Source organism: Oryza brachyantha, chromosome 9 (genome assembly GCF_000231095.2).
Source record: "Oryza brachyantha chromosome 9, ObraRS2, whole genome shotgun sequence".
Classification (NCBI taxonomy): Eukaryota; Viridiplantae; Streptophyta; class Magnoliopsida; order Poales; family Poaceae; genus Oryza; species Oryza brachyantha.
This window is the reverse complement of record NC_023171.2, coordinates 2333975-2361952: the sequence shown is the minus strand read 5'-3', so window position 1 is coordinate 2361952 and position 27978 is coordinate 2333975. Positions and strand designations below refer to the sequence as shown.

At 47.5% G+C, this 27978-nt stretch overlaps 1 protein-coding gene across 1 annotated transcript; it reads right to left on the bottom strand.

The window, feature by feature from the left end:
- Nucleotides 1-15594: 15594 nt before the first annotated feature.
- LOC102703800 (exosome complex component RRP43) lies at nucleotides 15595-27678 on the bottom strand. Its single transcript, XM_006660371.3, has 7 exons — nucleotides 27381-27678; nucleotides 27195-27264; nucleotides 26994-27099; nucleotides 26379-26445; nucleotides 25173-25248; nucleotides 16670-16959; nucleotides 15595-15888 (listed from the first exon to the last, which is right to left on the bottom strand). The coding sequence occupies exons 1-7, from the start codon at nucleotides 27597-27599 to the stop codon at nucleotides 15787-15789; spliced, it is 930 nt and encodes a 309-aa protein (XP_006660434.1). The 5' UTR covers nucleotides 27600-27678; the 3' UTR covers nucleotides 15595-15786.
- Between the last annotated feature and the right edge of the window lie 300 nt (nucleotides 27679-27978).

Genomic DNA, 27978 nt, shown 5'->3' with positions numbered 1-27978 from the left:
AAAAGGAAAACAAACTAAACCATCTAATCTTCAGCTTCAGCTGGCGATGACGGCTCCACACCACAGGCATTCTCGACGGCGGACTGAATCTCACTTCAACCTTGGGAACAACCTTCTTCTGACTCAGGCTCTGGCACTTGCTCTGGCACTTCTCTGGTGGGGAAAAATTAAGCAAGGCTGAGTACAAACCACCGTACTCAACAAGTAACATCCAAGAGCAGGGGGAATAATGAATGCAATAGGGTATCAAGGAATAGACTAAGGTTAAATTGCATAAAGTGGTAGTAATTTAGCAAAACAGTAGATAAAATAGACTGAAATAAAAGTAAAGTAACATTTAAAATAATCATCCGCTGTTCAACGTTACACCACGTTGCAACAGGCCCAAACCACTATCCAGCGTTACACCACACTGCAACAGAGTCAACCCTCTGTCCAACATTAAACCACGTTGCGACATACCCAAACCACTGCCAACGTTACACCACGTTGCGCAGGATCAAACCAGTTCCAAGATTGATCAGATTATTAATGGTTCAACTAATCCCAGTGAATCTGCCAGTTCGCCCAATAACCGCGGACACGACTATTCGAATAGTTTTACTCTGCAGAGGTGTACAACTTTACCCACAAGACATGGCTCCTAAGCATGTTACCATGCCCCAACGTATCACCACGATACCTTAGTACGGAAACCATGATAAGACCTTTCACCTAACCCTCCCTAGACAATCGCACCGCACTTCAGGTTTCACCCCCTCCTTTACACCAAGTCGGGCAGTCCCCTCTTGTGCCTTGGTGAATCCGGAAGCAGCAGAGGCTTTCATTACACCACGATTGCCCGTTCATACTCCATCACGCTCACCCTTGCCTTGGTACGTCGAATAGGGACAAGCTAGAGTACGAGTCTCACCGTTGCCCATTCTAGCTTGTGGTTAGTACGTGTAAGACTTCCAGGGTTTCCTGAGAACCGGTCCTTAATTGCCATGGGTGCGACTCTCAAAACCATACACCCACAGCCCACCATAAGAATTATTTTAGTTGTATTTAATCCACATTGGGAAATGAAAAATGATTACAACCATTAAAGGTCTATCAAAGTGTAACAATAATCAAATAATAATTGGTGATCTAGTTGAACTAAGCATGGCTAAGCATTGTCTAAGCCTATTTCTAGTCAAATTAACCCTGGGATGACAATAATAATAAGTGGGAATCAACGGATATATTGGTAATTGCCCAATAGAGAAATAAAATAAATACATTTGCATAAAACAATGCATGCTTGAATGTAAAGCATGGATTTTATAAACATGGGTTCAATATGTTCAAAGAAGGGTGCCACTTGCCTTGCTTAGACCCACGAGGAACTTCGGCGACAACTTCGGGAACGAACGGCACTGCGACGGGGTCAAAACCTACGACAAACAAGGCAAAACAGGCTATAAAACTACTGAAACAGAGAAAGAAACAATTTTAATTGGATTCTTGGCATTTTTCTAGATTTAATGAAACTTGAATGGACCTAAACGGAGACTAGATGAATTAGCTATGAATTTTAGAATATTAACTGTGTTTTTAAACTAAACAAAAAATCTTATTGATTTACTGCGCAATTAATTGGAGGAGCTGACGTCAGCAAGTTGGGAGAGGGAATGCTGACGGACGGGACCCACTGGTCAGTGGGATAGAGAGGGAGAGGGGGTGGGATTGGTTGGCAGGCGGGCCCCTCGGGAAGGAGAGAGGGGCGGCCGATGGCTGGCGAGTGGGACCCACTCGTCAGTGGCCCAGAGTAGAGGAGGGAGGGGAGAGCTCGGCCGAGAGGGGAAGACGGCATGCTCGGCCTCGGCCGAGACAGAGGGAGGGGCGAGAGGTGGCGGCGGTCGGCGGCGACCGGCGGATGGCGGCGCGGACCGGCGGGTATGCGACGGACGGCGGTGACCTGGCAGTGACCGGCGAAAGGCGCTGAGACGGCGGCGCAAGGGAAGGGTGGCGGCCGGCTCAGGGAAAACGACGACGGTGACACACGAGCACGGCGGCGCTCCGACGACGACGGGGTCACGTCGACGACGATGAGGCGGGGGTGACGGCCGGCGGAGGGGCCACGACGATGATCGGAGCACGCGAGGGCACGGCGGCGGCACCGGCTCGGCGTCCACGGGCGGAGAGGAAAAGAGAGGAAGAGGGAGGATGGCGATGGCTTACCGACGACGGGTACGACGGCGGCAAGTCGGCGAGGGCTAAGGACAGGTGGTGATGTCCGGCACGAGGTAGATTAGCGGCGGCGATGGAGATCGCTCAGTGGCGCTAGTGCGGCGGCGCAAGCACGAGCCAAAGAGGAGTGAGCGCAAGAGAGGCGAAGAAGGGCGGCGCTGCGACGGCGTCGGCACAGTGCGAGAAACGCAGTGCCGCGAGCAACACAGCGGCGGTGTTTGACGGTGCGGCACACAGCCGAGAGTGGTGGCAACGCGACGAGCGACGGCGGGACACAGCGCGACGCGACGACGACACGACACAGGCGGTGACAGGAACACGCGGCGACGACGCGAGTTGACAGCGTGGCGTGGGAGGTGGCAACGCGTGGCGGCGTTCGACAGCGGGAGACGCGCGCGGCGGCAGCGCGGGGTATAAAAAGGGGAGGCAGCACTACCAGCGTGGGTGGCAAGCGAGGCAGCCATTGCGGGCGGCGGTTGCAGATGTGATCAGCGCGGGTGGCAGATGCGGGGATGGTCGTTGGCGCAGGGCGGATGGCGCGCGGCGGTTAGCCAACAGGGGCGGGGCCTTGCGCCGAAATGTGCTGGGGTGGTTACGCCGGTGCGAGCGGGGTGCGCGCGCGGTCGTGGCTGCACGACACGGTGCGGGAGAGCAGCGCACTGCTCGACGCGAGATTGAGCATGCGACGAGCGCGATAGAGTGGCGGAGAGGCACGAGGCAGCGGCGGTGGGGCAGCTCGGCAAGCGCACAGGGACGCTGGCACGGTGGTGAGGCAGGCGCGCAGGCGCAGAGCGGCGATGCGCTGGTAGCGGCCTGGCGAAGCGGCGAAGCAACTTGGCGGCCGAGCGGCGGGGGCGACCGGAGCGGCGGTGAGACAACGGCGCGACCGGAGCAGTGGCGCACAGCGACGGCGCGACCGGAGCGATGGCGCTAGGCGACGGCGCGACCGACGGACTTATCGGCGACACAGGCACGGCGTCGCGGCACTAGCGTGGGCGGAGAGCGGCGCGAGCAGAGGCAAGGTGAGGCGGCAAGGGGTGGGGCCGACGGCGCGACGTGGCAGCACGTGGCGTAGCGTGGCACGCATGGGTGGAGTGCGGCGAGCACGGGCGCGACACGGTGGTAGGGGAGAGCTGCGGCGTCGCAGGGTGGTACGGCCAAGAGGAGGCGGAGGGGTGGCCGGATGCGACAGCGACGAGGACGCAAGGCCGCGGTGGTGAGGCGAGCGACACACGGCCGGGACGAGCAAACCCGGCGGTGCGAAGGTGCAGACGCGGGCGTGACGCGCGCAGGCGCAGGCGTCGGCTGGAGGTGGAAGATGGGGTTGACTGGTGGACCCTGCCTGTCAGTGGCCAGGGAGGAGAGGGGAGGCGACCTAGACCTCAGGGTGCTTGCAAGGATGGGTTGCCCCACGCGGGAGGAGGCCGAAGGGAGAGAGAGGAGGCAGGAAGGAGTTGGCCGGGGTGAGGAAAGGGGAGGAGAGGAGATGGGCCGAAGGGAAGGTGATGGGTACTTTGAGCGCGGGTTGGGCCGTGGCTCAGGAAATTTTGGACAGAACATGTATTTGCAAAACAAATCCAAAACGTGCACGAATTAGAGATTCGCACGACGAATTAGATCCGAAACGCGAAAACGTGAACTATTAGCGGAACAACGACAGGAGTTAGCGACCTGTTAAATTGAGATTTAACGATTCGCTAAACTAGAAAGTAAACGACTTTAACGTTAAACCAATCTACGTGTACGAAATTGAACTCCGCACTGTAGATCAATCTCACGCTAGCTAATTAGATTAGAAAATCTAAGCAATTAAACAGTAGATCAAAGATAGATTGATTCGCATGAGTAAAACGTACGCGAACCTGAGATTTGGTGGAGAGATCAACGACGGATTGCGGTTGTTCCTCGCTGTTCGGCTAGAAAACCTGAACAATTAAACGGTAGATGAATTTAGATTGATTTGCAAGAATAAAATATATGCGAACCTGAAGATTGGCGACAAATTAGATCGGCTTTCGCTGCTGCGAACAGGGATGCAGCAGGGCTACTAGCGGCTTGCTGCGCAGCTGCTGGATAGGGGGTGGCACAGCTGTAGCGGAGGCGCAAGAGGCGACTGGAGGTGCACAGGAGAGGGAGACGGGGAAAAGAGGCAAGGGTGTAGGGGGTATTTATAGGGAGGAGCTAGAGATAAATCTAGTTACCCATCTCCTATTAAAAAGGAATAGATAAGGTTTCAAAGAGATAAGAAATAGAGTCCTAATTAATTGGAATTGATTTTACCGTGAGAGAGGCGGTGGTGGGGCTGTTCACGGGAGGGGAGGAGGAGTTGGAGTACGATGGGGGGTGAAGGGGGAGATCGTGCACGGCTGGAGGGGAGGAGGAGATCGTGCACACGGGGGAGAGGCAGAGGAGCTCGGCCAAGGAGGAAAAAAAAGGAAAAAGGGAAAAGAAAAGGGAAAAAGGGAAAAAGAGAGAAGGGAAAAAGAAGAAAAAGGAAGGAGAGGAAAAAAAGAAATTGCCTCCAATTTTGCCGATTTTTATTAAGTTTATTTGAGCAAATTTTACTGACTGCAATTCAAATTTAAATCATGTTAATCATTTAAAATGCTTTCGGGACATTTTAGAATATCCAAAAAGCTTCCAATTAAATTAAATTAATTTATTACACCGAGTTTCTCCTGAACTTTAATTAAACAAATTATTTTTAATACATTATTTAATTAATTCTTGGATTGGGTAAAACTCAGGGCGTGACACCTGTTCACCAAGAACCAGAAGAGACGGCTGCAACGGCTCCGCCAACACGAACTACAGCAGCAGCAGGCCGAAGAGCAGCCACCGGCACCCAAGAGGACGCAGAAAGAATGGCGCATCAAGTCAGAAGTTCACAAGCCATTGGTCGGTGTGAACATGGTCGTCATACTCCCAGCGGAATACCGCCCAACTGGTGTTGCCACCACAACCTGCCATCTTTGAGAAGCCGACAGAAAAAGACCATCGGCACCTGCGATCGCTATACATCCAAGCGCATGTCGATGGGAAGCCGATGGCCAAGATGCTAGTCGATGGTGGCGCGGCGGTCAACCTAATGTCATACTCCACCTACAGGAAGCTGGACAAGACTCCCGAAGATCTCATCAAGACCAACATGATGCTAAAAGATTTCGGGGGCAACTCATCAGAAGCCAAGGGGTGCCTCAACGTTGAACTCAATGTCGGAAGCAAAACGCCGCCGACTACATTCATCGTCATCGACGGCAAGGGGTCCTACAGTTTGCTCCTCGGGTGAGATTGGGTTCATGCCAACTGTTGCATCCCGTCCACCATGCATCAAAGTTTGATACAATGGCATGGAGACCAAGTAGATGTCACGCCCTGAGTTTTACCCTAGCCAAGAATTAATTAAATAATGCGTTAAAAATAATTTGTTAATTAAAGTTCAAGAGAAAACCCAGTATAATTTAATTAAATTAATTGGAAGCTTTTCGGAATGTTTTAAAATATCCTGAAAGCATTTTAAATTATTAACAGGATTTATATTTGAATTACAGTCAATAAAATTTGCTCAAATAAACTTAATAAAAATTGGCAAAATTTGAGGCAATTTCTTTTTTCCTCCTTCCTTTTTCTTTTCTTTTTCCCTCCTTTCTTTCTCCCTTTTTCCTTTTTCTTTTTCTCTTTTCTTTTTTAGCTCCCTGGCCGAACCCCTCCTCTCCCCCTTTGCCCCTGTACGATCTCCACATCACCTCCCCTCCAGATCGCATCCTCCTCCCCCACGGCCAAACAAATAGCCCCATCTCTATCTCCACCTAGAAAATCAATTCCAATTAATTAGGACTCTAATTCTTATCCCTTTGAAACTTTATCTATCCCTTTTTAATTGGAGATGGATTCCAAGTTTTATCTCTAGCTTCCCCCTATAAATATCCCCTACAACCTTGCCTCTTTTCCCCGTCTCCCTCTCCCGTGCACCTCCAGCCGCCTCCTGTGCCTCCGCTACTACTGTGCCGCCCTGTTCGGCATGATAGCAAGCCGTCGCCAGCCTTGCTGCTCCCTGTTCGCAACAACCGTTCGTCAGTCTTCTCCACCAAATCTCAGTTCACGGTTTCGCGTTTTGGATCTGATTCGTCGTGCGAATCTCTAATTCGTGCATGTTTCGGTTCTGTTGTACGAAGGCACGTTCTGTTCGCAACTTCCCGAGCCGCGGCCCAACCCGCGCTTGAATTCTCCACCGCTTCCTTCGGCCCACTCCTTTTCCCTCTCCTCCCAGCCAGCAAGCCGCTGACCCAGCCAGTCGGCCCACTCCCCTTCGGCCTGCCTCCCCTTCTCCTCTCTCCTGGCCTGGCCTGCTCTCTCTACTCCTCCTTTGCTTCCCCTCCCCCTTCTACCCTCGTCGGCCTGCTAGCCCAACTTGTGCCCAGGTCCAACCTCCCTCCCACCCCCTCTCTCGGCCGCCGACAGGTAGGGCCCACCTGTCGGGGTCATCCCCAACCTCCAGCCGAGGCCCGCGCATTGTCGTCCGCCCCTCGTGCCCGCACTTCGCCGTGCCGCCACGCTTTCGTCGCCCGTTCGCCGCCGCGGTTGCCGCCTCCTCTCCCCGTCGGCTCCCTTTCCTCTCCTCGCCGTCGCTGTCGCTACTGCTAGCCGCGCCGCGCCCTCACACACACGCCTCTGCCTCACCACACGTGTCGCGCGTTTGCCTACCGCGTCGCCGTGGTGGTGCGTCACCGTTCCCACGCTACAACCTCCTCACGCGAGCTCGCTGCCCTCAGGTGATCACGTGCCCACGTGGCGCCGCTGTCAGCCGTCAATGCCTCGCCACCGCTCCGTGCCCGCTCGCCGTGGCTGTCTTGCCCTCACCGTGGCAGCCGCCTCAGCCGCGCCTCGCACACCCTAGCGCCGCTGTGCCCTCTCCTCAAGCCGCGGCCATGTCCACACCGTGTTCGCACCGTCTAACCGTTGTGCGCACTGGCCGCCGCTTCGCCCGCACCTGCCCAACGGCTGCGCCGCCGCTAACCTCCACCCCGTAATCATCGGCCGCAATCCGCGTGCCACCGGGCCAACCACCTCCCCGCCCTTCACGCGCCACCGTCGCCCCGTCGTCCATAAATCCTCTCTTTCCGGCTACTGCCGCCCCCTTCGCATCGCCCTCACTCTTGCCCTCCTTGATCCCGTGCCATCACCGTCGTCATGGTGCCACCGTCGTCACCCGAGCACCGCCATCGCCGTCTCGGGCCATCGTCATCAAGCTGCCGTCGGGCGTCGTCTTTGCCACCGATCAACGCCGCCAGGCGCCGTCGCCTCCGCCAACCCACATTGCATCAGTCATTGCCGCCGCGCCATCCCCGGTGAGCCCGCCGTCTCCCATTCCCTCTCCCTTTCTTCCTGGCCGTGTTTGTGTGCTGCCCGTCATCGGTCGCGCGTCGGCGCCGCCGCCGCGCCATCGTCAGTCTTTGTTGGTGCTCGTTGCTGTCGCCTCTGCTTCTCCTGCCTATCCCCTCTTTCGCTGCCACCGCAAGTGCGTCGCACCGTTCGCCGTCAGCCGCATGCCGCCTCGCGTCATCGTCTCCCTTCCCTACCGCCAGTTCTCGTCATTGTCTCGCCCCGATACCGTCATCCTTGCGTCATCGTCATGATCTCACTGCCGTCATGGCCCATGCGCCGCCGTCCCCCAAGCCGCTCGGCCGACGCCGCCGCCTCCTCTATACCGTCTTCCCGACGCCGCCGCTGCCTCGGGACTTCGTCGTCCGCTGCGGCTCACCCTCGTCACTCCTCATCGTCGCCTCACTCTCCTTCTTCCACTCCATGCCATCGATGCCACCTCCACTCATCGCCGTGCCGCTGCCTCGAGACATCGTCGATTGTGACGCTGCTCCTCCTCCTCGGCCACACGCCACCGTCTCCGCCGATGAGCCACCCCTTCCCTCCTCCTTTCTCTCTGTCCCTCGGTGCTCGTCGTCGCGCCGCCATCTCACTCGCGTGCCACCCATCCTCTCCCTCTCTCAGCCCTCTGCCATTGTCGCCTCAGGCCCGGCCACAAGAAGCCACCGTGCCGCCGTCGGCCTTCACCACTGCCGTCGTGCGTGCGCAGCCGCTGCTGCTCCACCCACTCCACCGTCACGCTGGTCGCCGGCCGTCGTCACCGCGCCGCCGCCTGACCAAGCACCATCGCTGCCCGCACGCCACCGTTAAGGCCACCGCCGCATAGTCGCTCCGCTCGCCTCTGCCGCCGCTAGTCACCGGCCATCGTCGAGCGTTTGCTGCCACTGGTCGTCAGACCCCCACCGCCATCGCTGGTCGCCGACCGCCGCTGCCCGATCGCCTCCTCCCTCTACCTCGACCAAGCCGAGTTCACCCCGTCCCTCCCCTATCTCCTCTCTATGACCGGGGGGGCCCACCCGCCGTCACCACCCTCCTTGGGACAATGGGCCCTACCTGTGTCCCTCTCCCTCACTGTCTTGTGAGCCCCGGCCCGTCATCCCCCTCTCCTCTCTGTCTTGCGGGCCCGGCCTGTCAGTCGAACCCCCTCTCTCTCCTATGGGCCCCACGTGTCATCCCCTTCTTTCTTCTCTCTGTCACCGTCGAGTTGGTCCCCTGTGTCAGCCCACTCTCTCCCCTCCCCTTGAGTCACAGTCCAGTGGGCCCTCGTTGTCAGCCTCACTCTCCCAAGGATGACGCCGTGCGTCCAATTAATTGCGCAATAATTCAATTAAGGTTTTATGTTTAGTTTAAAAACACAGTTAATCTTCTAAAATACATAACTAATTCATATAGTCTCCATTTTAGTCCATTCAAGTTTCATTAAATCCAGAAAAATGCCAAGAATTCATTAAAAATATTTTCTTTCTCTGTTTCAGTAGTTTTATAATCTGTTTTTGCTTGTTTTCCCTTGTTTGTCGTAGGTTTTGACCCTGTCAAAGTTTCGTTCATTCTTGAAGTCGTCGCGAAGTTCCTCGTGGGTTAGAGCAAGGCAAGTGGCACCCTTGTTTGATCATGTTGAACCTATGTTTATAAAATTCCCCGCTTTACGTTCAAACATGCATTGTTTTGTGCAAATCTATTTATTGTATTTATCTATTGGGCATTTACCTTTATATCCGTTGATTCCCACTCATTATTATTGTCATCCTAGGGTTAATTTGACTAGAATTAGGATTAGGCAATGCTTAGCCATGCTTAGTACATCTACCTCACCAATTATCATTTAATTACTGTTACACTTTGATAGACCTTTAATGGTTGTGATCATGATGAATTTCCCGATGTGGATGAAATATAACTAAAATATTGCTTAGGGTGGGCTCTGGGTGCATGGTTTTGATAGTCGTGCCCATGCCAATTAAGGACCGGTTCTCAGGAAACCTTGGAAGTCTTACACGTACTAACCACAAGCCAGAATGGGCAACGGTGAGACTCATAGTCTAGCTTGTCCCTATTCGATGTACCGAGGCAAGGGTGGGCGTGATGGAGTATGGATGGGACATCGTGGTGTAACGATGGCCTCTGCTGCTTCATGATTCACCTAGGCACAAGAGGGGGCTGCCCGACTTGGTGTAAAGGAGGGGACGAAACCTGAAGTGTGGTGCGATTGTCTAGGGAGGGTTAGGTGAAAGGTCTTATCATGGTTTCCGTACTGAGGTATCATGGTGATACATTGGGGCATGGTAACATGCTTGGGAGCCATGTCTTATGGGTAAAGTTGTACACCTCTGTAGAGTAAAACTATTCGAATAGCCGTGCCCGTGATTATGGGGTGAACTGACAGATTCACTGGGATTAGTTGAACTATTAATAACTTGGTTAATATTGGAACTGGTTTGACCTTGCGCAATGTGGTGTAACGTTGCCAGTGGTTCGAGTCTGTTGCAACGTGGTGTAATGTTGGACAGAGGGTTGACCCTATTGCAGTGTGGTGTAACGCTGGATAGTGGTTTGGGCCTGTTGCAACGTGGTGTAACGTTGAATAGTGAATGATTATTTTAAATGTTCACTTTACTTTTTATTCAGTCTATTTTATTTACTGTTTTGCTAAATTACTGCTGCTTTTGTGCAAGTTAACCTTAGCCTATCCTTGTTATCCAATTGCATTCATTATTCCCCTCAATTGGGTGTTACTTGTTGAGTACGGTGGTTTGTACTCAGCCTTGCTTAATTTTTCCCCACCAGAGCAAGAGCCAGTGCTAGAGTTTTAGTCAGAAGGTTGTTCCCAAGGTTAAAGTGAGGTTCAGTCCGCTGTCAAGAATGCCTGTGGTGTGGATCCGTCATCGCCAGTTGAAATTGAAGATTAGATGGTTCTAGTCTTGTTTTCCTTTTCCACTGCATTTCGATAGATAATTGTTTTTATATGTTTTTAAGTCGTGGAACTGTGTATTAATTTATCATAGTGTGTACTCGGGCTGATTTCTGGACCGAGATTTAATACATGCTATTCTTCAGAAATTGGTGTAAATTTCTGGGCGTGACAGTAGAAGTGGTCGCGGCCGACAGATCAGTAAACGTAGCCACAACGGATATCCCCACATAGGAATCAGAGGGCTACGAGTGCATCTCCGGAAACTCGAGTCGGGGGAATTCTGAGCGTATCGGACACTGGGATCCAGCCGATACGCGATCAGGAGTCCTAGTAAATACCCTGACCGGGGTAGTCGATGACTTAGATGGAAAACTAGGTCAAGGGTTTATGTCGGCCGAAAAGTTAGAAGAGATAGACATAGGACCTGGAGACAGGCCAAGGCCGACATACATCAGTGCTAACCTACCCTCGAAGTTTCAGGGAGAACTAATTCGACTGTTTTGCTTGGGAATACCATGAGATGCCAAGACTAAGCCGATCAATTATGGAACATCGGCTGCCGATTAAGCCAGGCTATCGGCCCTTCAAACAACCACCGCGGAGGTTCAAACCTGACATGTATGAACCAATCAAGGCAGAAATCACCAGGCTATACGATGCTAAGTTCATCCGGCCTTGTCGGTATGTAGAATGGGTCTCTAACATCGTCCCGATACTCAAGAAAAATGGCAAGCTTCGGGTGTGTGTGTAGATCCAAAAATCCTTTGCAGCCAACTCTACTTGACTTAGCCTCCAAGCCAAATTTCAAATTTCTTTCAATGGCAAGTGGGCCCCACACCCCTAGGACCCACATGGCAGCCTCCCACTCTCTCTTCACAGCCTCCACCGCCCCCCATGGCCAATGGAAGCCCAAAAAATCCCATCATAGCACCAGCCTTCTCTCCCTCTCTCAGTCTTTGTAAGCATTTCGTCGAACACCTGGCGGGCGTCTTCCTTGGAGTGGAGAAAACAGCACCCCTAGCTTCCCACCATGCCATGTCGGGCCTTCTCCACGAAGCTAAGATGTTAGCCGACGCTGCTGATGGGTCTAGACACCGTGTCTCCATACCCATCGTCCACCTCGCGCCATTCTCCCCAATCACCACCCAGGTACGACTTCATTGAAGGTAGACGAGGCCGTTCCGACCAAATCACCGCGCCCAGACCAAATCTCCTCCTCCACTACTCTTCCACGGCACGCTGCACACGTCCTGACGCGCCCAGCCACCCTATTCCATCGTCGCACGGCTCGAGAACGCAGGGACAGAGCTTAGGCCATGGACCGAGCTCACGGGCACCGCGTCCAAACTCCACCTTTAAACCAGCCCTCGCGCCAGCAGGCTCTCCTACCTCGCCTCTTCACGTTCCAAGCAAACTCCGGGAAGAAAACCCCTTGGGATGGCCGGAACGCGAGCGCCCATGTCGGCGCCGGCGAGCCCACGTCGCCATTAATCTCTCCCTGGTGATTCTCACGAGAAACCGTCCGCGTCATCCTTCTTAGCATCCCTCAGTAAACCCATTTTACCCTTGTGCTCAGACGAAACACCACCGAGCAATGCCGCCTCTCCGACGTCCTTCGCGTCGAGCACAACACCGTCGCCGCTGCCCTTACCATTGTCGACGCTTTTCCTCCCCGGCTGGCCGTGTTGTAAGCTCCCTGGAACCTCTAGGTACTCATTTCATGCCTCATTCTAGCCGGATCAATCAAGAATAGCAACATGCACCATCGCTCAACCGAAGGCCGCCGCTCGCCGTCGTCGTCGGTGCTGCACAGGCCACCGTCGTCGTCGCCACGACCACCATTAGATTCGCCTTGACCTCCTCTCCATTTTCTCTGTTGATCATGACCCCATCCGAGCTTCGGTTTGCCGCCGGCGACCCCTAGATCGAGCCAGGCATGGCTGCCCCTCCTGTGAGCCCGACCAGGGACCTCCTTCGGAGAATTCGACTAAACCTAGGGTTCTATTCGAAAAGTGCCTACACACATTACTGTAGCAAGGGAGTGCGGGTTGATTTCCTATCTTACGAGGACCTTTCTGCAAAACGCCCCTCACTTCAGAAAACGCCATTCACAGACATGTGGGCCCGGCTGAAATTAAATTTTGAAAACTAATTTCTATTTTTTTTGCTGAGAATGAGCAGAACTTCAAAATTTTGTAGAAAATTCATTTTAACTCCAAAAATGGTGAAACAAGTTTTGTTAGATCCGTGGAACTGTGAACTATTTTAGAAAAATATAAAACTTGGTACTTTTTGTACAAACTTTTCCTTTATTTTTGTTTTTCCCTAAATGTCTCCTAGAGCTTGTTAAATCCATAACAAATTGAAAATAGCTCTAAAAATTGTGAAACCACTTCCGTTAATTTTCTAAAATCCTGCTCTGTAACTTTGTAAAAGTAATTTTCTTCACTTCTGTACAAAAATGTTGCTTAATAAAACTTAGCCCTTTTTAAACTTTTTTAATTATTAAATGCATATCTCTGTAAAACAAAGTGATAAAATAAAAATTTCTTCACTAGAGGCCACCTGAGACCAGCACAGACTCACTGCATAAGTCTCATGCATTTTCATGCATTTTTTGTTTTTATGCATTTTTGTATTTATCGTATACGCGTATTTTGAATAGTGGAAGAATACGTCGAAGAAGAAGAGGGTGAGTTTGTTGAAGACCAGGTTCAGGTGTTTGCGGACGAAGGCAAGTCAGCCCCTCCTTTGACCACTTTGATCCTATGTTTTATTGGACTAAATGATTCTATTGCAAACATGCATACGTTAGCTAGTATTAATTTTAGAAAAAGAAATTTTATAAATATGGGAATGGTAGATATGACCAAATTGCTGCATAACCTACCTTGAAATATTGAATTCTTGTTGGTTGTAACCATAGGGTGCTCTTGGATACAATTATTGTGTTATTTGGGATTATGCTATGCTTATATTGCCACTATATGCTTATATATTCGGTTACCGCCTTACAAATTACTCATTTTGATAAATGTTATACGTGAAAAAGGTTATTTTGATGCTGCTGGACAGAATTTTAAATGTGTGAGTATTGTGAATAGAAAATGGAGAAAACTTGTTTTTAGACTTGGGCGGCGAGTGGTGTACATATGGTAGTAGATGTGCACCGATAGGGGGAGCGTTCGCCCGGGTCGATTAAGGACCTCACTCTATGTCACCAACTAATGAAAATAGTACAAACCACATGTGCTAAGTATGGGCTGGCCTTAACCTATTAAGTTGTTTAGAGTTTAGCCTTGCATCTTGGTAGGCCGAAGAGTATGAGTTACCGGGTTTTGGTACCTTATCGGAACTTCCTATGGATTGTGATTTGTTGAAATTGATTAACGACATGTGGTATATGATGATTTGAGCGGGCAGTCTGTCCAATACAACGGTGTCGTGCCTCGTGAGGGATTCCGGGTAGGGTTCCTTACGGCGCTAGGTTAAAGCGTGGGCCCGCTACCTAGTGGCGCTACTTTGCTAGTAGCGTGGGTAAAACACACATCGTGCTGGTGCAAGGCTAGACAATAAACAATGTAACGGTTTTGTTATGACCTCTAGATCACACTCAATGTGTAGAATGTGATGATACCGACGGGTATCGGACAAACTAGAGCGAACCATATCATGTGGGCTTAAAAGTTGTACAAACTCTGCAGAGTCTAAAACTAATCGGTTAGCCGTGCTCACGGTCATGAGCGGCATGGTGAAGTGTCATGAGTATAGTTTGTGATTTTGATAAACTCTTGTGAATTTGGAAAATGGTTGGAATGTTTTATTGGTGAACTTGGGTAAAGTTCGGTGAATGGTGATGATATGATGGTAAGTGGTGATGATCTACCTTGAGGGGTAGACGCGTGTTATTTATTCATTTACATTACAAGTTTTACTAACTCTATACTATTGTTAAAAAAAAATTCCGTTGAGAAAATGTTGTGAACTAAATCTGGCATTTATGCAAATTAACCTATACCCAGCTTATCCTTGAATACGGCCAACATGTAGCATGCTAGGGTTGTCACCGACTTGCTAGTACATTAATTTGATTAATGTACTGATTTCTTGCTTTCTTTTACTTGTTTTTGGTTCAGACCCTGCTGCAGGTATTGACTGTTTAGATGAGGAGTTTGATGCAGCTTGTGATTTCCAGGATGGATCTAACTAGGGATTTACCCTAGCCAGTTTGCCTATGGGCTTTTGGGTAGCACGCTTACCGCATGAACCAACATGTATGGCTTATCGCCAAGTACTACTTAGAACTTATTAAGACTATTTATGCGTTATGCTTAGAACCACTTATGATTCGGATATCATGCTTGAGATGATTTATGTGAGGCTATGTTGCATTTCTGGGCGACTAGTCCCACATGAGGATGGGTTTGAAATGGTTGAGATAATCGGGGAATATGCCTTTGTTGAGATCGAGTCTCTGGGGTACGCTTTTGATTGCCACCATCGAGTGGTTGACGGGCGTATGACGTAGATGACTGGCATGGCTATTCCAATGGTTATGTCTTCTATTTCATATCTGATGGCTTAGAGCCTTTGTAGTGCCCTCTTCAAGACACGTCGGGGTCTGCGATGAGGTTGGATGGTTATCGTAATTATTTGGGTTTAATTTGAGGCCTCATCCATCCAGATATTTCGCGCTGACATGTCTCGGAGCATTGCACCACCTAGGCTTTGGGACATCCTCACATTTGTATTCCACGGCGCTAATAGCACTCTTTGTACGTGCAGAAAATCCAGGAGTTGGATAAATTACTGCAAAAAGTGGTATTGTTTTCCTCACTGAACCCTAAGAGAAAGTATAATAGCAGGCTATAAGCTTGTAGCTAGCCTCGAACACAAGAACCAAGAAACTATGTGGGAGTGACATGTAGATCCTGTATTAATGATGAAGAGCTACTATATGGGTGGGCTAAGAGAAGACTATAAAAAGTCTTATAGCCAGCTTGTTGGCTATATTATTAGCCTTGCTCTTATAGTAGAAATTAAGTGAATTAAATATGTCAAAAATGCCAAAAAGCCACAGACTCAGAAATCTTGCAAGGTGAATTACACATGATGAACTTTCCGAACAATACCATCAAATGAAATTATAATGCCACTTTAGTTAAAGAAAATCAAAGGGAGGTACAGACTGTTACATACTTGTATTGATGTAATTAAACAGATGGTAGTCAAAGGCAGATGGTAAAATTTGTCACACAACGAGTACAAATATAATTTGCTTAGTTCACTGAATCAGAACTATGTGAGTCGACTTCCATTGCTTCAACAGAGAGAATTCCTCTTAACTTTTTTCTCCTGTCTTTGGCCAAACTAATGCAGTCCTGCAGAAAGTACAGGTCATTCAGGTGTATCCTCTGCAAACAAATAGTTATCTATGACAACACGGTGTGCTAAGTTTGCAGGATCAAATACAACTACTACATCTGCCCTAAAATATAAACATTTTTAGGTTGTTTAGCATAGATTAAGGAGATGTTAACAGATTCTCTTTTAGTCACTTCAGTAGTCAATTTTTGAATTTTGAAAGGATTAGATTACTTTTCTAAGCATCTGATTCACTCTGAAATTATTGAAATGATTGAAATCATGAGTCAGTACAAAAATGCTTATATTCTGAAAATTTGAATCCTAGAAATGCTTATATTTTAGGATAAAGGGAGTAACAATTATTAAAATATGTGCTGAATTTGGGGCTAATCTAGGTTTGCTACATTGTCCCAATGTACTCCATTAAGACCCCACCATATTCCTCTTACACTGAACTAGTTTTGGCACCAAGCAAGCAACAGTTCTCGATATCAACCCTACTAAAATTTATCATGCCAAAATTTTGGCAACCAAATCTTGGTAGATACGTGGAGTAGAGAGCCAAACTAACCCTTGATAACAAAATAAGAACAGGAAATGTAATCAAAACATAAAATTCCAGTAGTTTCCAATTTCTCAGCTGATATTTTGTTCTGAGTCAAATATACAGGTATAATTCCTTTATTTTCAAATACATGAAGTTTGTTTCATGCCTGAATAGTTCCCAACAGACCAAAAAAAAAATCTCCCATAAATACTTCGAAAATTTTATTAAGCAAAGATTAGCTAACAAACCTTAATAGTTGCCATAGATGTCACTGCACCTCCAAATTTTTGTATTGACACTATTTGATCTGAAGAATCAAGAACAACAGTCATGGAAGTCTCTATTATTGATTCTTCTTCAGCAGTTGGATCCGCTAGAATATTATCCTTGTGGAGTGCACATGTAAGGGAAAATGGAATATTAGTAACCGTGATCTTCCTCTTTTCTCTGTTTACCACTTCATATTTGATTTTGCCTTCATTGCCCCCAACAGTAAATACTCTACCATCATCACCAACAGATACCAAAGGAATTTCCACTGCAAATACAACATAGTATTAGTGAAGAAAATTAATTACAGCACCATGAGATGTTAGCATGAAACTATAGATAGAACAGACCAGGAACTATAGAACAGAAAGTTTTGACCAGATACAACTTCCATGTCAAATCTAGCAGCACCTTCCTTGATGAGTGAATTTTTATTGAATGAAATTGTCATGGTCGAGTTATGCAGCACTTGTGAGGATTAGATTTGTTATCTCATTAAATTAGCAATTTGTTCTCTCATTCAGTTAGCTGTGTAAGCCATAAATGGCATGAACGAGATATGAATAAAGGCAAGCACGATCAATTCCAGCCCTCATCCCTGTTCTCTATTTTCTCATCCTCTGTTGTGTTAACGTCAAGATCATAACGGGGTGTCCTTCATTCCGGCCATCCAAACCATGTCCAGCTACCAGACCCCATATATCCCATTAGTTCGCTAGCAGACACCATAACAACCTGGTATCATAGCACATGGTGACCCTATCTGACGTCGATAGCAGCAGCAGCTGTTCTGCCGCTGACACCGGGATCACAACTTCTAACGACCCACTGTTCAAGTTGCAACAAGACGTGCAGGAGATCAGCAGCCTTGGGTCGCCGGGATCCAAGAGTAATGTGTCTGACCTGAGCCAAACAATGGAGGTCGCCACTGCCAGGCTAACAACGTTCAAGCAAAATCAGTGGAACACAAGTTCCGGATTGTCATCGATGCTGTACCAGGGGAGGGCTGCTGATGCATCCGCCAAACCAACAGCAGGGCAATGGCCGACCGCAACCAAAACTTGGCATAGGCGATGGTTGCCACACTACTACAAGTTGGAGTTTCCCGTGTTTGACGGTAACGATGACCCCCTTAACTGGTTCAATTCTTTCATGGATAGCACACCGATGACATGCTTGGCCGGCCACTTACCAACTCACTGGCATGGCACAGGAGTGGTACCTCCACTATGAGTAGAACCATATTGCACCAGGCTGGGAAAACTTCAAGGAGTTGTGCCACGTTGGCTTCGGGCCGCCAATCTAAAGCAACCCTCTAGGTGAGCTCAAGCGACTAATACAAACCAGCGTCATGGAAACTTACAAGGTATGATTTCCGGCACTGCCGCACCGACGACCTCCTCTGTGAACAACAGCAGATGTAACTGTTCACGCAAGGGCTTCCAGAGGACATTCATGTCGACGTCGAACTTCAACGCCCTGGCAATCTGTGAGAGGCCATGAGCTCGCGTGGGCCTATGAGAAGGTGGCGAAGAGCATGCATGCAACTCGAGGAAGTCATCTTACTGTGGTGGAACGTATGCCGCGGCACCAGCGACTATCATGGCGGGCATGATGATGGAGGCTGATCGACGGCAATTTCACCGATGGAGCCAACGAGCGGCGAAAACAAGGGCTATGCTACAACTGCGACAAGAAATTTGTTTGCGATCATGCCTCTTCTACATTGAGTACAATGACATAGTGGTCGACAACGATGGAGGGGAAGAGTCGGAAGACACCACTGAACCCTAGGTCTCCAGTAGTATAATTTCGTCACCGGTGTTGTTGGTTCGCAAGCAGAATAGATCGTGGCACTTATGCGTAGACTACTGTGCTTTCAATGCAGTTGTTAGATGTATATGTATTCGTACTCTTATAGTTTCTATATTTACTCACCTGTACTTGTGTATATTCGGGTCTAGTGCCCTCGTATTGAATACAAGTGCTATTCATAACATGGTATTAGAGCCCATGTTTTTTTTCCGGCATGTTGCACTTGCATGCCATCTTCCTCTTTCGCTGGCCAACTGCCGTCTTCTCGCCAGTGCCAGCGCCATCCCACGGCGCCACCCACGCCGCCGCGATCAACCACGGCGCTTCCCTAGTGCTGTCGCGCCCTCGCCGCTGACCTCGCACCCTCGCGCGCCCACCGCCAGCACCGCCTCGTCGCCACTACCCGGGTGGTCGCCGCAGGTTGTCGCGCTCGCCGCCGGCACCACCTTTTGCTCTGCCTTGCCGATCTATTCGATTCAATCTGTGTTTTGAGCCCGCTGCTCGGCTAATGGTTCGGCTTACTTCGGCTCGGCTTGGTTACCGGCTCAGCTGACTTCGGCTCAACTCGATTAATGGATTGGCTTAGCTAACTTTAGCTCGGCCCGTTACAAAAAAAGGATTTTGTGCTGCTTTTCTTTTGCATTCTCGCCGTTGACATGGCTCCGTCTTCAACTGCTTCTAGTGGGGTTGCTCTCCTTCCCTGTCCGATGCTTTTCAATGGCACCAACTTTCACGACTGGGTTCCTCATCTTCACATTCATATGTGTTGTCTATGTCTTTGGGATTTTTTGACTAATGATCTTAATTGCCCCCTTCATCCTACTGCTCCTACACAACCTATCTTAATTGCCCCCTTCCGGCGAATGCTATTGCTAACTAGAAGACAAAATTTGCCCGTTTGCTCGAGGACTATGATGCGCATGTGGATCGGTTGCATGCTTAATATGATGATCGCCCGACCTCTTATGACTCTGCTTATGCAACCTATAGGGCATGGATTGATGAGGATGCTCGAGCTGCTACCATTCTTGTTGCTAGCATAGAAGATCAGTTTTCTGTTGATATTGTTGAGTTGGAGTATGCACATCAAATGTGGGCTTTTCTTCGTGAGCGTTATGAGCCCTCTCGATAGTCTACTTACCTTGCTGCTATTCGTCAGGAGTAGTTAGTTCGTCAAGGTGATGGTACGGTGGATGACTTCTATGCTTAGGTTTCTGCTATTTGGCGTCAACTTGACACACTTGGTCCTTAGTTATCGCCTGCTACTTGTGAGTCCTATAAGAGCCAAAAGGAGGCTCTTGAGCTACGTCGTACCTATGACTTATTGACTCATCTTCGTGCTGAGTTTGAACCTCTTTGTGCCCAGTTACTTGCCCATCACCCGTGTGTCTCTTTGTTGGATGCTCTTGCTAATGTTCATAATGAGGGGACTCGTCTTTGTGATGCATGTCTTTTGTAGCACTCTTCCATGTTGGCTGCTTGTTCCTTGTCTTCTCGTTTTCCTGCTCCTCCACCAGTGGTCCCTACGTCTGGGGCGCCTTCTTCCGATAGTGGAGGGAGGGGTGGTCTTCATTGCAAGTATTGCGGCAAGGATGGCCATGTGGAGTCCTATTGTTTCAAAAAGAGGAAGGATCAGAAGGTTCATGCTCGTCGTTCTTCAAGGTTTCTGATGGCTCTAGTACTAGAGATTCTCAGAGGAGTTCTACCAGATATGATGCACAGGAGATTCTTAGGCTGCTCAGTCCTCGTCGCCTCTTCTTCACTAGGAGCTGTTGGTTTGGTGACTCGGCCTTCTACACTGCCAGGTTTTGTTGCTACTTCTCAATCTTCTGTTGAAGGAACACGTTCTCCTGATCCAGGTACATGTCCATGGATTATTGACTCTAGTGCTTTTCACATGACTCCCCGTCGTGCTTGTCTCTCTTCTTTGGTTCAACCATCTCAATCTTGCTTTGTTCATACATAGAGTAGGGAGTTCTTTCATCGGACTCTTTTTCTGTTCCTGATGTTTCTTCTGTAACTAATCTGACCATGCAACTTGTGTCCGCTGGTCAACTCACTAATCATGATTGTCGTGTGATTCTTGATCCTGACTTTTGTTATGTTCAGGATCGTTGCACGGGTCAGGTGGTTGGCTCTAGCCCCTGGAGCCATGATTCTCAGCATCTCTAGGAGCTTGACTAGCTTCATCTTCCTTTAATGTGTCCACCGGGTGTGATGGCTTTATTTTTGTTGCATCGTCGACCTTGTCTTTTGCTCAATGGCATCATCGCTTGGGTCATATTTGTGGCTCTCGCTTGTCCACTATGATTCGTCGTAGTCTTTTAGGATCTGTTTCTGGTCATGAGTCTTTATATCAGTATTAGGTGTGTTGGCTAGGCAAGCAGACACAACTACCCTATCATTCTAGCGAGTATGTCTAAACATCATTTTGATCTTGTCCATTCAGATGTATGGGGTCCTGCTCCCTTTGTTTCTACAGGGGGCATCAATACTATATAATTTTTATCGATGATTTTTCTCGCCACACCTGGATTTACTTTATGAAACATCATATTGAGGCTCTATCCATCTATAAAACTTTTGCTGCTATGATCCGCACTCAATGACACCTCCATTCGTGTTTTTTTGTGCTGACTCCGCGAGAGTATCTTTCTGGAGCTCTTCGTCAGGTTCTTTCTGAGCATCAAATGGAGAAGATGGCTCAATTTTCATGTCCTAGTGCTCATGATCAGAATGGCGTCGCTGAGAGAAGGCGTCATCATCTTCTTGAAACAGCTCGTGCTCTTATGCTTGCTTCTTGTGTCCCTCCTTATTTTTGGGCCGAGGTTGTCTCTACTGCCACATATTTAGTTAATATTCAGCTTTCATCAGCCTTTCATGGCGGGATTCCTCATGAGCACCTTTACAGCATATTGCCTGATTTCTCTAGTCTTCGCCTTTTTGGTTGTGCGCTTCGTGCTTGCACCGCAAGAGCGCAATAAACTGACTGCTCAGTCTGTTGAGTGTTTTTATTGGGTATAGTGCTGAACATAAAGGATATCATTGTTGGGATCCAGTTGGTCGTCAGATGCGAGTTTCTCGAGATGTTTTTGATGAGTCCCGCACTTACTACACTCGTCCTTCCTTGGATACCACTCCTGCCTCTTTACCCGACCCACTTTCCTCCTTGACTTTACCTGATGCTTCTCTTGTTAGTACCCGTCTGGTGGCTCCTTCGGCACCTTCTCATGCAGTGTCGTCTTCACTTAAAAGACTCTTCTTTAGTTCCTTGGTGCCTGACTATTCTGTGAAGCCACCTATGACACAGGTCTATACTCAGCGTGTTCATCCATCCTCTGGTGTTTCTTCTCCTAATGAGCCATCTTCTCCGCTTGATGCATCTTCCTCAAAGGATTCTTTGCCTAAGCAGCTCATCAGACGTGGTGGTCATATTCATCGGCCTCTTGATTTTTATTCTCCTTTAGCTTATTCTACTACAATTCTTTCTAAAATACCTCATATCGTGATGCCATTCTTCATCAAGAATGGCAACATGCTATGGTAAGGAGATTGCTACTCTTGAGTGTACTAGTACGTGGGATCTTGCTCTTCTTCCTTCACGTGTTCGTCCTATTACCTCTAAGTGGGTTTATAAGGTTAAGACCTACTCTGATGGTTCTCTTGAGCGCTATAAGGCTCGTCTTGTGGCTCATGGTTTTTAGCAGGGGTATGGCTGCAACTATGATGAGACATTTGCACATGTCGCCCATATGACCGTTGTTCGCACTCTTCTTGTTGTGGCCTCTGTCCGTGAGTGCTCCATCTCTCAGCTTGATGTCAAGTACGCCTTCCTTAATGGTGAGTTGCGTGAGGTGTATATGCGTCCACCACCAGGGTATTCTGCTCCTGAGGGTATGGTTTATCGTTTTCGTCGCTCGCTTTATGGCCTTAAGCAGGCTCCTCATGCTTGGTTTCAGCGCTTTGCCTCTATGGTCACTGTTGCTGGTTTTTCTGCCATCAATCATGATCCAACGCTATTCATTCACACTTCTGCTCGTGGTCGGACTCTTCTCCTTTATGTTGATGATATGATCATTACGGGAGATGATGAGTATATAGCCTTTGTGAAGGCGCATCTCAGTGAGCAGTTTTTTATGTCTGATCTTGGTCCTCTTCGTTACTTGCTTGGGATTGAGATTTCCTCTACACCTGAGGGGTTCTATCTATCTCAAGAGAAGTACATTCGGGATCTTTATCATGCTTCTCTCAATGATCTTCGCACTGTTGAAACTCCCGTGGAGCTCAATGTTCACCTTTGCATCACTGATGGTGTGCTTCCTTACTGATCCTACTCGCTATTGTCATTGTGGGGAGTGTTGTTTATCTTGGTGTCACTCATCCTGAGTCAGTTGTTTCAACTCCCACCCAACTTCACTATACTCATTTGCTTCGTGTCCTGCTTTATCTTTGTGGGACTATATCTCGCCGTTTGTTCTTTCACGCTCCAGCTCTTTACAGCTCCAGACATATTATGATGCTAACTGGGCTAGTGATTCCTCTGATCGTCGATCTCTTTCTGCCTTTTGTGTGTTTCTTGGTGGTTCTATCATTTCTTGGAAAACTAAGAAGCAGACAACAGTTTCTTGTTCAAGTGCAGAGGCTTAGTTGTGTGTTATGGCTCTTGTGGCAACAGAGGTTACTTGGTTACGGTGGTTGCTTAAAGATTTTGGTGTTTCTGTTTCTATGTTAACTCCTCTTTTGTCTGACAATACAAGTGGTATCAGCATGGCTCTTGATCCGGTGAAACATGAGCTCAGTAAGCATGTTGGTGTTGATGCTTTTTATACACGAGTGCAAGTACAGGATGGTATTGTTGCTCCTCAATATGTGCCTTCAGAGATTCAGTTGGCTAATTTACAAAGGCACAGACCGAAGCTAGGCATAGGTTCTATCTCTCCAAACTCAGTGTTCTTGACCACCCTGAGTTTGAGGGAGGGGGGGTTGTGTTAGATGTATATGTATTCGTACTCTACTCTTATTGAATACAAGTGCTATTCATAACAACAACGATCTCCAAGGACAAGTTCCCAATCCCAATCCTCGACGAGCTTCGTGGAGCTCGTCTCTTCTCCAAGTTGTATGTACGGTTGGGCTACCACCATGCTTAATGCCTCTGAAGCTGATTTTGTTGATGAAGATAATCCTAATGTGCATTGTGACAATGCACATTCACTTTTCGATTTCTACGATGGCAACGCGAACATGCTAATGGAAGCCTTGAATTTCATGCTCGAGTTCCATCATCACCAACATTCCCACAACGTAGATATTGTAGATATTAAGAGTTCTTTAAGGCCTTTGAGGCAACAAGGTATCCATGATAGACGATATTCCCTCGGTGTTACTTCCAATTCTTGTGAGTAAATCATATTTCGTGTACTTGTACTATGTCTTTGAATAAGCAATAAAACTTAAAGTGTGTACTAGCTACTCTGGAATTGAAAACAACAAATTGTATTTCGATCTAACCATTCCAAATCATTTCGAATTGGCATTTTTTGGTATATTATTGACATTTAGGCGAACATGCTAATGGATAATCTCAAAATGTGCCATAAATTCTCTCATAAACCAAAGTATAAAATATTTAGAGGATTAGCGATAAAAAGTTAACTAAGGATGTATGACACTCAGTTGCATGCAACAGCCACTTCAAACAAAACCTTAAGCATGGAGAAGGACGGACAGTTCACTTATCCTTAACCCTGCAAGTCATTCTAGGCTTCCTACTGCCTCATACTTACAATACAAGGGTTGGCAGCTTTTTATTTAAACAGTGCACACAGGATCTGAACTCAAGACCTCTTGGTTGTGGTACAAAATTAAGTCGCATGCACCAAAAAGTTCACCCAAAAAGCTTAACTAATGGAGAAGAATGGGCAAATTTACTTATAATTCAAAATTGTAAAGTGCGGCTAATTTCATGAAGTTGTTTTTGCTTGGGCTAAGTTTTTACGAGACTGGGAGTTTAAAGTGATGAGGTTATTAACTCATTTGTTTGTTTAGGGGACATGCGATTGTTTTGTGGGATGGGAAACTAAGTACCTTTTAATACCTAGGGTGTGGGTGGGAGTTGCGAGGGAAACGTCTAGAGAAATCTCAACCATCCAGTTTAACTTAAGATCTAGTCTCTATCTCCCTACTAACCCATCACTTGTACCAAACGAGGGATTTCGCCATTAATTCCCTCATCTAAACTCCCAATCCTTTTCCCCAAACATCATGAGTAATTTTTAGTTATCAAAAGAATATTTAATGGGAACACCAAATATGTAAAATTGATTCGTACTTATTCCCTCCGGCCCAAAACAAATCAATTTCTAGAGTTCAAACTTTGTACCAAAATAAATAAACTTCTACCTTCTTACATACTCTCAAACCAAATTGAAAAATTTTACACACCGACCAATACTACTTATTAATCAAGGCATTATGGTCTTTTGTAGTATTCCTTAATGACTACTTGGGATTATAGGAATTCAATTTTTTTGGGCTAGGGGGAGTAATGAATAAAGTACTAACTATTGGCCCATAGCACAATAACATATTTACATTTTAAAATGAACAGTAGTGTAGTGAAAAAAATGTCAAATCAAAGTACAAATTCAGAAACAAGGAACATACAATGTGTAAATGCAGCCACAGCTGAGATTAGTGCAGCGTCGAACAGAGATCCATCAGCATTCAAACAATAGACATCCTGTAAAGTTGAGATGTCAAGAAAAGAACAAAAGTATAGAACGTAGATACTTTTTGCAAACTTGATTTTGGTCAAGCAGTGTCTAAACTAATTTTTATCCCCTTGTATGTTCCTTTACAAGAGCAGCCCGATGTACGTAAAAATGTTGTGTTGTTTGCACTTTTGAAATATCTTTTATAAAAAAAGTATTCTTTTGCACATGTTTGTTTCGCTTGCATTATTGCAATATCATTTATTCGTCTGTACAGAAATAGTGTATTCTTTAGCACATGTGTGTGTTGTTTGCATATTGCAATATCTTCTGCAAAAATTGCACTTTTGCACATATGTGTGTTTAGGTTGTTGTTGATATCATCTATTGGTATATATGATTTCTGATTTCAGGGTATTAGTTGGAATCTACCAAACAGGCACAGGTGCAATCCATAAAGAGAAAAAATAGAGGAGCAAACTAAAGCATTTTATTATTCATCCATTTTCCTAAACAATCTTCAGCAGCAAGGATAGGAGGTATTAACAAACAGCCCAAGTAAGGTATTTATTTAGAGCTTTGACTTATCTGGGGCACAAGGCTCACTAATAATAGGTCAAATGTGTACCAGATTAAAAGTTTATTGTTACAAGCAAGCTGCTTCGCAGTCCATCCTCGAGCCCTAAAACATTGGACAACTTTTATATGGTTCTATTGCCAGTAAAACTGATCTAGACGTTCTATCTTTTTGCACTTAATGGACCATATCCATTTATAGTACTCAATCAATACTGGTGCTAGAACCAGTTGGGGTATAATCGTCCAATGAAGTAAGACCCTCATAAAGCAGCGAGTCAGGTTGTTTCTACTGGTAGTATTACTGGAAGTATGAGTACTACCAGTAATTATCACCATAGAAGCACTCAAAACATTAATGTTCACACTCATGACAAAATCGCTATGATCTCTAAAGAAAGGCTGCTGTTGACCACTTGACATTAGGCAAGCCTGCTTGGACCAGGCTTGAAGGATGGGAAACCTTGCCCATCTTATTCAACATATCACAACAAGATTTCATGTGAAGCTTTTCTATTTGACTTACTGAGATGCCTAGTAAGCCTTTGCAAGGAGAGGAACCAATAATAAAATATGTGATTACCAGGTATGCTAGCCAAGAAGCCTTCCCACTGATCAAACAGAGCTCCTTTAAATTTAGCATCCCTGAGCTGTATAAAAGGATTAAATAAAATCACCTCTGTTTATGCCATGTATGCAAACAGATATAGAGGTTTTATAGGCATACAGCAAAACGTCGTGGCAAAATAGAAGTCATTTGATCGATAGGACTGAATCCACAAAATCAAATTCCCCAAATCTATTTTGCTACTAACAAGAAGAATAAGATGAACATATTCTTCACATCCTGTGCAGCATGCAAGCCATCTGCCATTTTATCACGTCCAATCCTATATCCTAAATCATATTGGCTAGCTAAAAGCAAATCAACAGAATATTCTTTCCTCTGTGTTAATATAGTGTTTCACATGAGTGCTTTGCAGATGAAGAGCCCATGATCTAAAGTCCAACGGCTACACTTATAGCAAATGAGCATGATTAGTGCAGAAAATAAATAAATCAAATTTAGTCCTGCAGAGAGCAGTCATCATTCCATTCAGTAAAAACACAGGTTAAACGTATGGAGAGCACAGTTATATGCCCATTCAGTCAAAGGGGATGGTGGTGGGAAATGGAGCAACAGCTAGGCAGAACACACCTCATGAGGATGTCCTCTAGGGTCTTGGAGATGACCGGCGCCACCTCCGCCGGTCGTCCAGGTCTGACAACTGGGGAGCAGATAGGCGGCATGTGGAACTCCACGGCTGCAGAATACCACGCCACACAAGAGTAGATTAGCCAAATCACTTGAAAAGGCGCTACCAGCAGCAGATACAGGGAAAATCAACAGCAAACAGACCAACGGATCCTTCGTCGGGGGCCTCATAGGAGGGCGACATCACCTCGAGCTTGATTGACGCGAGCATGGCCTGCGGCAACAAACAGATGCGTAGGAGGCATTTCGTCAAACAGGTGGCACGCACGTCTAAATCAGGAACAGTGACCGGAGAGGGAGTGCTGGATAGCGTTCGCGGGGGTGGCGTACGGTGTCACCGAGGCGGACGAGGGCGGAGCCGTGGGCGGAGGACACGGCGCCGAGGGCGACGGTGATGGGGCGGGCCTCGTCGGTGCGGCGCGCGTCCGGGCGAACGGACTCGCGGAGGTGGCGCTCGAGAAAGGCGAGGGGGAAGAGGCGGCGGTAGGCCTCAACCTCCATCTCGCCGGCCAGCCCACCGGTCTCCGTGGCTTCCATCTCCGCCGCCATTTCACGGATGGAAAGGAGCCTGTCTGCCTGCCTGTATGGCTGTATCGGCGAAGGGGATGAATCAATTAGCGGTGGTGGACATTAGTTTGAACCCCCAGCCTTTTTGAACAAAAACACTGTTAAATTGAAAATTAATTATATGCCACTCCATGGCTTTAATAAAATACCACCTAATACATCGGTGTAAATTATAAAAATGTCACTCATTAGTAACACTTCTCAATAAAATACCACCATGGAGTGCTTGAAGCATAACTGGCACGCGACATGACTAAAATACCTTTATTTCTAAATAGATCAAATCGAGAGGAGAGAGAAACAGAAAATGGAGAAAAGAGAAGACTCGTATGACTCTAGCTCCGGCTCCGACGCCAGTGAA